This window comes from Calidris pugnax, unplaced genomic scaffold (genome assembly GCF_001431845.1).
Source record: "Calidris pugnax isolate Ruff unplaced genomic scaffold, ASM143184v1 scaffold111, whole genome shotgun sequence".
NCBI lineage: Eukaryota > Metazoa > Chordata > Aves > Charadriiformes > Scolopacidae > Calidris > Calidris pugnax.
The window spans coordinates 5496873-5510027 of NW_015090872.1; the positions used below are offsets into that span (position 1 = coordinate 5496873).

The following is a 13155-nucleotide window of genomic DNA, read 5'->3' on the forward strand; positions in this document are numbered from 1 at the left end:
CAGGGTGAATATGTTTTGGTTTTTTAGGATGTAGAAAAAAAAAAAAAAAAAAAAAAAAATCCCAGACTTCTCCCTAAATGTTCTTTTGATTGTATTTATTTATTTATTTTTGTTAAGTCTACTGTAAAGTAAGCTGAAGGCCACACACCTGCTTCCAACCATGCTTTTTGCAAGCTGCCTTTAGAAATGGTGGTGTTCAGTGCTTTACAGCAAAGGAGCTCAAGCTCCAGCCCCACTGCGAGGCCAGGCAGCATCTCCCCTCTTCCCACATTTGATGCTCTGCCCAAGGGCTCCCTGTCAGCGCTGAGAAAAGCGCCTTGTTCTTCCCATCAGGGACAGCAGGTGACCCAGAGCTGGGAACACCATGTCTGGGACAAATACAGCCATAAACAGACACCCAGCAACCCGCAGCCTCCCCAGTAAGTTGTCCCTGTGGTCAACACCATACCTGTGTGGACGGTTTTGTGGCTGGCAAGGTTCCCCTTGTAGCGGAAGGAGGCCTGGCAGCGGTCACACTTGTAGGGCTTGTCACTGTGGACTTGCAGAGAGTGTCTCTTGAGAGAGGCCTCCTCGGAGAACCGGCAGTCACACTCATTGCAGAAGAAGGCTCCGTTCTCTGGGGAGGCAGAGAGGAGAGCGATGAGATGGGCAAGGCATGGGCCAGCTCCTCAATGGGCCACAGCATGGGGTTGGGGTGGTGGAGAGGGGAAGCCAGAGCAAGTGTTGCAACAAGGAGAACCCCACACATTGGCAGTCAATGGTGCCTACACTGTGCCATTATCTCCTGACCTCCTTGTGCACACAGCAATAACATGCAAGAGGGCAAAGTTGTCATGAGTAATCTCTCCTTCAGTGTGACACACACTGCTTCCAAGAAGCCAGCATCTCGCCTAGACATCTTTCAGAGAGGTCCTCAAAGGCGCCCAAGTTATCAGGCATCCTCCGAAGGATGGATGCTCAACTCTGGAGCAACTCCAGCACCTTTAGAGGTCTTAAACGTTCATATGTACAGATGTCTTCCTTGAGCATGGGAAAAACATCATCATCTGAAACGCAAGGCAGGTTCCCCCACAGGAACTCCCTAACTCTTAAATGCCGTGTGTAGCTTTGAGCATCACCACAGTGGGGTTCCCTTTGTGGCGCTCTGCCCACCCCACAGTTGACAATTCTGCATTCCCCCTCCCTGAGCCACAGGGAGATGGGTGCACAGATACTTGTCTCTGGGCTTGTGGAGTTTTGCAACAAGATTGCAAGCCTCATTATCTGCATTTCTCCAGATGTGCGCATTGGGCTCCCTGATAATGAAGATATCATGACGGATGCATGAGACACACCATCTTGCCCAATCCCCATTAGGGTCATTACATCTGCCAAGCTTGTTCTCCTATGGTTCTGGTGGGGTGGGGTGCACTTTGTTTCCTGTCCTTAACTGCCAAGTTTGCAGCAGGTGACTAACTCCCTGCACAAAGTATCTGGATGGTGCTGGGGAAGGGGAGGAAGGAAGCAATTCCTACACGCGCGTGTCCCTCACATGCATGCACACCGCTGGTCAGCCAGTTGAGAGGGGACTGTAAAGCACCTTTGAGACCCACCAGCAGCAGGGACAAGTCTGACAACCCATTTGGACACAGGGCACCGGCTGGACAGGTCCCCAGACTGCACAGCCCTTTTGCCTGCTGGTTGAAAACAGTGATCGGGGATCTAAGACTCACCGCAGCTGGAGTCAGAGTATTCAGACTGGGTTTCCCCCATCTCTTCTCCAAAGTTTGAGCCAGGGGTATGAAGGCACATCTCAGCATGTTGTGGGGACTGGCAGCCACAGGAGCTGCACTTCGACGAATGCATGTACAGCGGGGACTGCCCTTCGCTGCTCCGAGGGGATCCATCCCGGGACCTGTGGAAGGACAGCAATGCACACAGCCGTGAGAAGGCTTTTGCTGTGCTGGAGCTACTGGGCCCTATTCGCACCCTTTGAGACATGAGACAAAGCCATGTTTTATGGGGACACTTTTGTGGTGAGATGCACAGCATAGCCCTGATCAACAACAGGTGCCTGAGCCTCAATCTTTCCAATGCCCATCACCAAACGACCTCAAAGCTCTCTGGGAACATCCAGGTCCAGAAGATAGGGTCCTGTTCCTTGGTAGCTTGGCTGTTCCAACACTTACAGCCAACCAAAAGCTTGAAGCACAGAGAGTCTGGTGAAAAGCAGGTTCAGCAAATCTATGCTCCAGAAACCATCCAGAGCTGCAGAAGCGAGTCAAGGATTCTTGACCCAATGTTCCCAATTCCATCGCTAGGCCAGGCCGGCACCACTGGTGGGGACAGTTGGCACGCAGCAGATGTCACTGCCAAGTGCTCCACCAAATGCAGGTTTTCACCAGCTCATGACCAGACTCCCCAGTCCAATGCTACAGCTATTTCACACACTTCCAAACCCTCACCAACAGCACAGAGAGCCTTGTCTCTCCCGGGGGGCAGGGAGGGGGGAAATCTTCTCACCTGTTAACAATATTGTTGAGTCTGCTCGCTTGTGGGATAGTAGAGTCTTCTCCATTCACACTTATCTTGGTGGGGGATTGCACGTTGAGATGCTCCGGCTCCATGGACTGCTGGCAAGTGGACATGGGCATGTAGGTGCGAGGAGAGAGGGTTCCCATCTCGTTCTGGTCAGCATTGTCTTGCTTGGTGCTCTGATTGAGGGAGTTGAGGACAATGAACTTGTACTTCTTCCAGTTGCAGGCTTTGGGGTCTGTGGGGCTCTTGGTGAAGAGAGAGCTGGAGCTCTGACTGATTCGGGCGTTCTTGCTGCTGCTGGATTCAGTTGGCGAGTTGGGCTGACAGTCTGACTTCTGAGGACTCTGGGGGCTGATAAGTCCCTTGCGGTCCAGAGACGTGTTGGTGGGCTCAAAGTGCTGGCTGATCTCATCCTCCGAAGAGGTCCGCTCCTCCTCTTTGGCCACTTTGTCGCAAGAGAAATAAGGATTGTTCCGGATTGAAGGGACGACAGGTTTGGGGCCAGAGGCTACGCTGTAGTGCATGTCACTCCTGGCTTCTTCAGTAGCACCTTCTTTTGGAGCATAGATGGTAGCGTGGCACATGTTGGCCGAGATGTCGGTAATGGTTCTCATGTACTCGGTGGGGATTGTCCTGGAGCTGTCACATGGCAGGATCCTCTCCTTGGGGAAGGCACCTGCCCTTGAGAGTTCAGAGAGAGGCATCCTCATCTCCCGCAACTCATCATCCACAAGGAAGCTATTTAGAGGGAGAGGGCTGTATCCATGGTAGGAAATGGGGGATCCAGACAAACTATTGATCAAGCCAGGCGCGAAGGCCCTCCCATTGCAGAGGGACCCATTCTGGAGAGGCATGCCATTCTCTGAGACATCTCTGCTCCGATAAGCCATCACTTCTGGGTGGCTCAGCATCCGTCCAGCCAAAAACTCTTCCCTTGGGGTCTTCACAGCAGACACCATCTCTGCTTCACTGGAACCAGACAAAAAAGGAGGGAAATGCAATCATTTTCAGCCCATAAGGATACGTTTGCAGATTCTTTGTCAGTTCTCCCCCGCTCCCACCCAAACACACCCTTCCCAGGCTCTCCAAAGTTCACTCACGGCGCTCACCTAGACTTGACAAACCTTCGGCAGGTATCAACCACGTGCTCCATCTGCAGGTACAGCGCTGTGGCCATCACGGCCATGATGTTGTTCTCTCTCAAGTTCAGGCGGGACGTATACATGAAGTCCAACAGGATGCAAAACCCCTCAGGGTTAATTTCGGGGTCCAGGTTGATGACATTCAAGTTGCACTTGAGCTGGTCAGTGAAGATGCTGTAGAAGAGGCCGCTGCAGAGACGAGACAGCAGAGAGGTGTTATGACAATTTAGAGGAAGAAAGGAGAATTTGACTCAAATCCCTTAACACAGAGGGGTTCATGAATGGAAAGGGAGGAGGATGCAATTACAGAATTTCCTGAGCTTCCCCCTTATTATCAAGCCTGGTTTCTCAGCTTAGTAAGCATCTTCTGCACTGCACTTTTCCCAACTGGAACAGCCTGCTTTTAGATCTCACCTGCTCAACAACTCCCCACTGCCTCCATTTAGAAATTCCCTTCTTTTTTTTTTTGTCATTGTTCTTACCACCCCCCCCCTTCCCATTGTGACTCATTTCTTTCAGAAGCCTCTTGGGGCATCCACAGTAACTCTTTAACATAAAAAAAAAAGAAAAAAAAAGGAAATGTCGGCAAAACATTTTTCAGATTTCTTAATAGTCAGACCTTGGCTTTTTTGAATCTTTCTACCTTGTCAGCAGGAGACCCTGGAAGGCATCTGCTGTAATTCAACTGGGCAACAGTGGGATGTTAATTAGTGTTCACTAGGAAGCAATTCCAGAAATCCTAGGAGCTGGAAAGGGATTTCAGACCCCACCAGGCTTGGAAAAAACCAAAATCAACAAAGGTGGGTGCAGCCAGGAGCCAGGAAAGCTTAGCTCTAAAAATAGCAGCAGCAGGGGACACTGCGGTCACAGGGGACTTGCTCACCCCAGCGAGCATCCAGCCCTCCCTCCTCTCTCCTCCTGTCCTGTCCCATCACTGCAGAGCGTTTGTGCTTTGCCTTCAAAGATGTGCCTCACATCTGCTGTGCTCCTGTTTGTCTCTATGGGCTGCATGTGGGCAGATGTGGGCACGCAAGGAGGAGAGAAGTGTGGGCACCACGCTGGAGGCAAAACATCTCAGTTCTAGTCCTGTTACAGGTACAAATTTCTTGGCAGCCCCTTTCAGTTCTGCTTCTCTGCCTCCATTTCTCCTGTCTAAACCCCATGAGTCTCCCCAGGACGGCAGCAGTGTTGCTGGTGGCCAAAGGCCGAGGGAGCAGGGAAGGGAGGCAGGGAAGGGACTCTGCTCTCACCTGCAGGCCATCAGGACTGTTTTGTGGGCTCTGAACTGCTCCCGGTTCACAATGATGACAACATCGGTCAGGATATCCCGGCTTCTAAGGCGGTTGAGATTGAGGAGGACATCGCTTGCATGGCGGGTGAACTGGATGCAGCTGTCTGCTGGTGAGGCCATCTTGAGTCTGCTCGAAACAGAAGCGGGAGGAGGATGAGAAAGGATAAGCGGCCAGGAAAATACCCTAAACCCAGCGAAGAGACAGCTGCTGCTCTGGGATGTGCTCAGATGGCCAACCACTGCTGGTAGGGACAGCACCAGCTCCTCAGTCCCAAGACAAACAGCCCTGCACCATGCCAAGTGCCTGCCAAACTGCCCAGTGAGGTCCCTCGGCCAGCAGCGAGACCTGGCATGTTTCAGTCCCACCCAGTAAGCTGGCAGGCAGAGGCGACCAGACCCTCCTGAGGATTAGCTAACCAGCTCCTCTTTCTCCCTGCCTCGCCCATGGCGGCTCCACCCCAGCCCACTCCTCCCACCACCATTCGGGTTCATCTCCATGAAGCTCCCAACACAACTCCCCAGCCTCCAGATCTTCCTCAGATGCCATCCCCCTCATCTGTCTGCTGGCTGGCAGCAAAACCAGCCACGGCAATCAAAACAAGCCTTGAAGGTCCCAACTGAAGCTGAAGGATTTCAACATCTGGAAATTCCAGCCCACAGTGGAGCACCAACCCTCACCCCACCAGCAAATTACTTTCCTGCTCCCAAGTAGTGGCCACTCTAGAGAAGATCTGTCCCCAGTTTCCCAATGAATGTGTGGTGGCAGTGAGGAACAGAACTCATCTAACCTGCTGGGCTGCTACCCACACCACAGCCCAGTCTCTCCCAGTGGGCAAGGCTTGGGTTAGTCGAGGAACACGAAGCCTTCCCCCAACACAACATCTGTTGACCCATCTCAGAGCTGTCCTCCCATCCAGCACCCAGGAGAGCCCACGTTTCCCTGTGCCTGAAGTTTGGGCTGGAACGTGCATCTTCAGCATCAAATTCCTCCATGATCAACCCCCTCCCGCTGCCCGAACTCCTCCTCCTTCCCCAGCAGCATATGAACGTACAGTATTTTCTACAGAGCAGCTGCTCTCCTGAAAACGAATTCCAGCTGGGTCTAATGAAACATTTCATTCAACATGGTAAAGGGAAGGGAGGGGGAGCGAGGTTAGGAGGGGAAGCACAAAATTTAATTTACATACCCAATGCCTCAATTCACAGTCCAAAAGTTTCTTTCAAACCTACAAATAAAGCACAAGAAAACAAACGCCACATTAGCTGGTAATTATGAATTGGCCGTGGCAGGACACAAGCCTGCTGTTTCACTCGAGTATCAGTTGGATAAAAGCTAGAGATAACAAACCTTCTACTCTCCAGTAAGGTTAACATTTGTTTCTTCCGGTACAGTACGTTCTTATCACAACCACAGGCTTTGAGAATCCAATCATAGCTGCTTCCACACCCTCTAGCCCAAACCATGGGCGTATGCCAAGGAGATTTTCATTTCCATGACTCAGGAACTTAAAGGCAGGTGGGGAAGGGAAGTCAAGCGAGAATTTTCTCACCACTTCTTTTGGAGATAACTCTTCCCCTGCCAAGATCAAATTCCTGGCCAGTGCCACATCCAAGACCAATGCCATATTCCCAGCACCTTGTTAATAGGTATGACTTACACACAAACATCTGCTGCCACTCTGCTCAGAAACCTAGAAAGAGCCTGAATCCAGTCCTCCAAAACAGCTACTCCCCTTCTCAGAATACCCACGCACTCCAGCCACCGGTGAAAACGCCCTGGGACAGCACTGCTGAACAGACTTGGGAGGACACAGGCGTCAAGTACCGAAGTGACTTGGCCAGGATGACAGAGGAAGCCAGTGGCGGAGACGGATGAGGACCCAGAACAAACGCCTTCCTCTGGCTGCTGGAAAAGCCTTCCCCTAAACCACAAGCTTTGTCTCCAGCCACTTGCTTTACAGGCAACGCAGCTGGGGAGGCACGGCAAGGAAACCCAGGAGTTAACTGCCTTCCACAACTCACGCTATTGCTCTCAAATTTACTTAAAACCAAGAAAGACAACTGACCTGGCACTAACGCAGGAAGAAGGTCCTCAGGCAGCCCGCCCCAGCAGGGAGAATCACAATAAATAATTGAACTAACAAAACCCCGGGACCTTCCTCATGCTATGTTGAGGACCCCCAAAAACCAGATGGAGACAGTAAGACTATCAGCACTTGCAGAGAGCCTACCCAGCCCTGCGAGGACAAGCCTCCCCTTCCCTTGCGGGAGATGCGGATCTGGAGCCCAAGCTCCCCTCATGCCCCCGAGACGCTGGGGTGGGACGAAGAGGTGAGATTCAAGGCAAGGTATCACACGCGAAGCCCAGAGGGGCGTCTCACAGCCATCAAACGCAAATCCGCAGAGCCGCTCTGAGCCTGGCCAGCTTATAACTTTACACACACAAAAAGTGACTCATTTCCCAAATACTGCAGACTCTGACCTTTCCGTACATGCTCGCTGCCAGCCGCTCGCTACCGACAATCGCGAGCCAAGGGCCTGGCGGCGCTCAGCAAGGAGCCCAGCAGGCATCTGTGCGTCCCCACGAGCGGACGTATGCATCCGGGGCAGCTGGCCGGCATCCCCACCCTGGCCACAGCGGAGGATGCGCTCCCAGGGGCTCACCCCGCTGTCACAGACAAGGGGAGGTGACCCATCCTTAAACCAACAAAGCTACGACCTGCCAGATGAACTCTGCGCCCATGAGCATCACGTGAAAAGCTGCTGCTGTCGCTAAATTCCCTTATCCACAGCACTGCCCGGCCAGGAAAACACCCAGGTCCTCTCCTAGGGCTGGACCCCAGCACAGCCCCCTCTCCACCCTCCCAAATTATCCTTCCCCAGCAGAGTGCTGCTGCTGCAGCCGCCCTGGAAGCCGCAGGTGCATCCCAAGCGGCTCCCGCCTGCAGGATGTGGGCATGCAAAAGGGAAAGGGACCTTCCTTCCCCTCGCAGTGCAGAGCTGGGTTAACCCTGCTCCTCCCGGCCTCTGCGCAGCACCAGCTCCACACCCCAGCACGGGAGGATGCTCTGACCAGAGACCAGCAGAGACCGGTGATGGGGACCACCAGAGCCAAGCATGGCCTTCTCCATCCCGCCCCCCTCAAAGCCCACCAGGCTCCCCCAGGCTCAGCTGTGGCCAGAGCATCACCCCAAGCCCCCCCCCTCCAGTTTTCCTGCCCAGTACCTCGCAGGTGTGGGCTCTCCAGCAGCGCTCAGGGCTGCGCATCAGGGCTTGCTGTGCCCAGGGAGGAAGGTCTGGGCCAGCCACGGGGCCCATGTCGGGGTTGGCCACACGGGACTGCCACTGCTGCTGCCTTCCAGGAAGGCAATGGGTCTGCCCCAGCGGTTCAGGGAACGGCCCTTCCCTGCCGGCACCTCCCCGAGAAAACCCATTCCTGGAAGGGAGCCCAGGGCTGGCTCTGCCCTCCCTGCAGCCGGCTCAGCGAGCACGGGCAGGGAGCACCTTCATACGTAGGGGAACCCCTCTCAGATCCACCCCACGCAAAGGGAAGACCCTCACAGCTCTCCCAACCCACAGCGGAGGGGAGGACCAGGGACTTTACCCTTCCACCCCCATCCATCTTGCTGCCACGCACAGGGAAACCCCTCCATCCATCCACTCTCCCATTTATAGGCAATCCCTTGTCATCCATCCTCCTCCAACCCTGTGCACAGGGGAGACTCCTTCCTCCCCCACTCCTCTGCACATGGGGGAAACCCCCTTGCCTTTGCCCCTCTCCCACCCCCAAATGCATAGTCTAAGGGAGGAAACCCATCACTCCCCCTCCCTGGGGCCCAGGTCTCCTACCCCTCCAGAGCCTGCAGCGCCGACTCCCTCTCATCACCCAGGAGGGGGTGGCTGGGTGAAGTCTCCCTTCCCCACAGCCTCATCCCACACAGTGCTCCGAAACTGCCCGCCCAGAGGAAGCTCCATCCTGCCCCCCCCTTCCTTCCCCTGTCCCAGCACCCTGAAGGGTCCCAGCCCCACAGGAACAACCCCCCCACCTACCAGGGCAGGCTGCCAGCTGCCCCCCCACCCCACCAAGGGATGCCCACTTCTCCTGAACAGGGGATCAGAAGGACAAACAAGGAAATGGGGTGGTGTGGGGGTCCCCCCAGGGCACAGTCATGAGTGCTACAAGCCATGGCCAAGAGGATGCTCTTGGCCGGGGGTGTGCAAGCACCCAGCTCAGCTTTCCCGGTGTCATGCAATCAGGGGGCACAAAGCATCCTTTAGCTGTCACAGCACAGTTTTATTAATTTAGTAGCTTCTGGTTGGTGTCTAAGCCAAAACGTGGCTGGGTTAATAATAACCCAAGAAGAGAGGGAGAGAAGTCCTAGCGCACAGTGTCAGCACAGATCAAAAGCAGCATCACTGCGCGAGCCCCGTCGTTTTTTCCATCGTCCCCTTCCGTGAGCGGATTGCACTCTCTCTATCGAGCGGTCTCTGCTAACTTTCAATCTGATCCAATTTCCTGCCAGCAAACAAATGTTTCTAGGAAATGCAATACATTATCTGGACGGGTTTATTATCAGCATTTGGAACCAGGAAAACTGCATATTTTCTCGAGCGCTGCAGGGAACTTTATAGTTCGTACTTCAAAAGAGGGTTTAAAAGGATTGCCCTTGAAAGCTGGCCCGGCTCAACTCTCCACATTGTTTTGGTCTTTGCAGAAGAAAACGCGGAGGAGGGGGGGGAAGCACAGCAGAACTGCCTCCAATGTTTTCCCACTGAAGAGGACTCCCCTGCCTTCCACGGAGCCAAGCTCTGACTGCGAGGCAGAGGCAGCGCGTGCCCTTGGGAAGCGAGGAGCCAAGCACTTCAAACGACCCCAAGCAATCTGGCACATTAATTTTTCAAGGGAAGGCAGGAACGGCGTCCCAGCCAGAGTCGAGGGAGCTGCTCCAGAGGGCAGGGAACCCACACCGTGCCCTGCCGACACCAAGCCCTGCACCCAGCTGCTGGCTCAAGAGCAAGGTGCAGCCAGAGCTGATCATCTCCAGCACCTGAGTCCGGTCCCTGGCTGGGCTCAGAGATGTTCCATCATCCCCACCACGCACCAGGGCGGTAAATCACCAGCCGGCACCGACCCGACCCCCCCCCCCCAGGACTGAGGGTGGCACAGCTCATCTTGGCAGCAAGGAACTGCTCTGGCATCCCGCCTGGATAGGACGAGACACGTATGCAGCTTGGGGTCCCCTGTCCAGGGAGAGGCATCCCCTCACCACTGTGTTAATTTAACCACTATGTTTATTTGACCTTTATTTAAGGAATCCCATTTTAGAGGGTGCCTGGTCCTACAGGACGTGTTCTTCAGGACCCACTGCCCTATCATGGGCTTGTCCCAAGCTTTCCCCCCCGTAAGCAGGGATCCCACATTCCTCACGTGTACCCAGCACACAGCCCAAAGGCAGACGCCGACCAGGAGAAAGAGGGGGAAGAAACCAACACAGCCCCTAAATTTCCCCCCTCTCCCGCTGCCCTTTGCTCTCCCTGCGTTTTAGATGTGAAGCTCCACTGAGGGTTTTAGAGCAGTCCCAAAGACGAGACGCTTGCTCTGATTCAGGGGTGTGTGTCTTTTGGCTGCCAGCGTCCTGCAGCAATGGGAAAACACAAGATCTAGCATGGATTTAAAAAAAAAAAAAAAATTGCGGGGAGGACTACATTTGCAGTCTAAATTTGCAGTCTGAAGAAGTTTACTGGTCAGATGCTGACTTTTGGATACTCATCTAACCAAACTGCAAACTGTGAACTCCTGAGGTTTGCCAATGCCTGCTGTAAACATGGAAACCAAGTGTCACTTTTTGCCAAACAGAAGAATAGTTTAAAAATAGATCAAGAAAAGAATACAGGCACTCAGCATACAGGACTCCTGTTTATAGACTCCCATGCTACTATAAAACGGAGCAAGAGGTTATGAGCGCGCAGGCAACTTTTCACCAAATTTAGATTTTACAAACTTCTCAGAAACCTGAAAACAACATTTCAGGCTCCAACAGAACCAGTAAAAGCTCTTCATCTGGAGTCTGCAGTCCAAACATTACAGCACACGGATTAAAACAGGCATGAAACAGCTCTTCAGCAACATAAGTACATGAGAAATGCACCTACTGCTTAGAGGTTCATTTTGCTCATCTATAGACTTTGTAACAAGATATTCTTTTTAATGGAGTATTGAAATAAAATAAGATACCCACCCCTGCTCCTACAACACAGGATTGTCTCACTAAGTTTTACCACCTGTATTTGTAATTGGGTTTTGAGGACAACATTAGTTTCTACTAAAAAAACCGAAACACACCAAAACAAACAAACAAGCAAGCAAAAAAAAAAAAAAAGAAAAAACAAACCCAAACTAGAACAATCACCCTACACCATTCCTCCAAATTAGTATTAGGCTGCTGCCATCAGGGACTGAAAGCTTCCATCCCTCAAAAAAAAAAAAGAAAAACTCAAAAAAAAAGAGAAAAAAGTAAAAAAAGCATAGCTTTACAATACATCCTAAATTAGGCAGAAATTCAAGGGCAGATTAACACCACAACTCGGAAAGATTTTCACATGTGATTTCATGACCAGACCCGGAGAGAACTCCATATGGAAATGTCAGTGACTTTAATAAGCACTCGGTTGTTTCCAATTAGGCTCCTTAAGTCAGTTCAGTGGCATCCAGAGTTTCCTCTGCCACCTTCCTCCTAGCTGGCAAGCTTTTTTTTTTTTTTTTTTTTTTTTCCTTTTTTTAACGAGCAGTTAATAAACATGTTCCCACTCTGCCGAGGCTCCCGGCTCCGGCAGCCCCAGCCCTGGCCGGGAGGAGAGAGAGGAGCCCTGGCGGAGATGTGACACTAGATGGCGCCAGTCAGCTTTGCTGCAGGACCAATTTTTCCCCTTGGAAAATAAAACACCCCAACCAAACCTGGAAAACATATAATTTTGTCGATGTAATTCTGTTTCTCTTAAAACGCGTCTGAGCAACATTATTTTTATGAGCTTTTCCAGCCTTGTTTTGAAAAACTTAATGTTTCTGCTAGGTTTATTTTTGTCTCATCAGACAGTCCTCCCAGTGCTGCAAACAGGGATGTCTAAAAAGTATCGTGAAGACTTTTGACTGATTTTTTTTTTTTTTTCTCCTTTTTCTTTTTTTGGGGTGGGATTTGTAAGAATCACTTCTCATTCCAACTTCTTCCTTCACAATTATAACTAACCAGTTAACCTCCACTTCCTCTCCCAATATTGACTCAGACAGTCAGAACTGAGGGGGATTGGAAATTGGAATTGAAATGCATCCCAAGAGATCTTTGATCTGTTTTGCTAGTCAAAATTGAATGCTCAGAGATGAAGTCTTTTCTTACTGGAACAATGTAATAATCCATTTTTCTGGAAAATTGCTAGACACCCTTTGAATATTTTAATGGGTTGATGATTTGTTTCATGGGGCAGAAATTGCCATCTATAATGCAAGTTTTTAAACCTGCAATCCTGTCGTTAGAAGAAAATAACAGAACCTCAGGTTCTGCCTCTCCGTGTATACATTGAGAGGTTTTCCCTAAAACATTTTGAAAGCAATTTTTGAACTCTAACCCGAGCAAGGGCTGCAGGAAGAAGCCCGTATTTGCTCTTAAAGCACTTATCCTTTAAGCCTTTCAAACAATCCAGCAAATAGTATTTTTTAAAGCATTTAAAACCTCAGGAGAGGAATCAATAAGCATCCCCAGATCGAACGAGGGCCTGATCCCATACCCGGCCCTGCTGACACTTCCACTGGCACAGGTACGAATTTGGCCCCAGACGGAGATGTCGGACCAAGGCAGCGCTCCTCACTGAGCCTCATCCCTCTGGCCCCAGCCTCCCTCCGCACCGATCCTGCGCCTACTGAAGTCAGTGGAAAAAACTAACCCAGGCCGGCTTTGTTTTTGTTGTTTTTGACTCATGATTTTAAGCCCAGATTTGCCTCTTCCCTGGAAATGCAACAGGGGGGTCAAAGGCAGCTTTTTAGGCACATCTGAGAGGCCGCCGCAGATTTTTCTAAACAAACGCCTTGCTTTCTGTTTCCCTCCTTCCCAAGAGGCGATTTCATAACATTTCATACTGTGACTTTGCAAACTAAAGGGGGGGGTTGGGAGAGGGGAGGATGGCGAGGCGGAGGGATGGAGGGATGGGGGGCGG

At 51.7% G+C, this 13155-nt stretch overlaps 1 protein-coding gene across 2 annotated transcripts in view; it reads right to left on the reverse strand.

The window, feature by feature from the left end:
• Positions 1-8194, reverse strand: part of BCL6 (B-cell CLL/lymphoma 6) — a 12333-nt gene extending 4139 nt beyond the window's left edge. Inside the window, exons 1-7 of one of the 2 annotated variants that reach the window (XM_014946016.1) lie at positions 8176-8194; positions 6138-6176; positions 4910-5077; positions 3627-3848; positions 2503-3486; positions 1713-1894; positions 449-616 (exon numbers count right to left, since the gene is read on the reverse strand). In XM_014946016.1, coding sequence (XP_014801502.1) covers positions 449-616; positions 1713-1894; positions 2503-3486; positions 3627-3848; positions 4910-5070 — 1717 coding nt within the window. In that variant the 5' untranslated portion in view covers positions 5071-5077; positions 6138-6176; positions 8176-8194. Of the gene's footprint in view, positions 1-448; positions 617-1712; positions 1895-2502; positions 3487-3626; positions 3849-4909; positions 5078-6137; positions 6179-8175 lie in introns of those variants that run through there. The other variant, XM_014946017.1, reaches the window with a different exon arrangement.
• Between the last annotated feature and the right edge of the window lie 4961 nt (positions 8195-13155).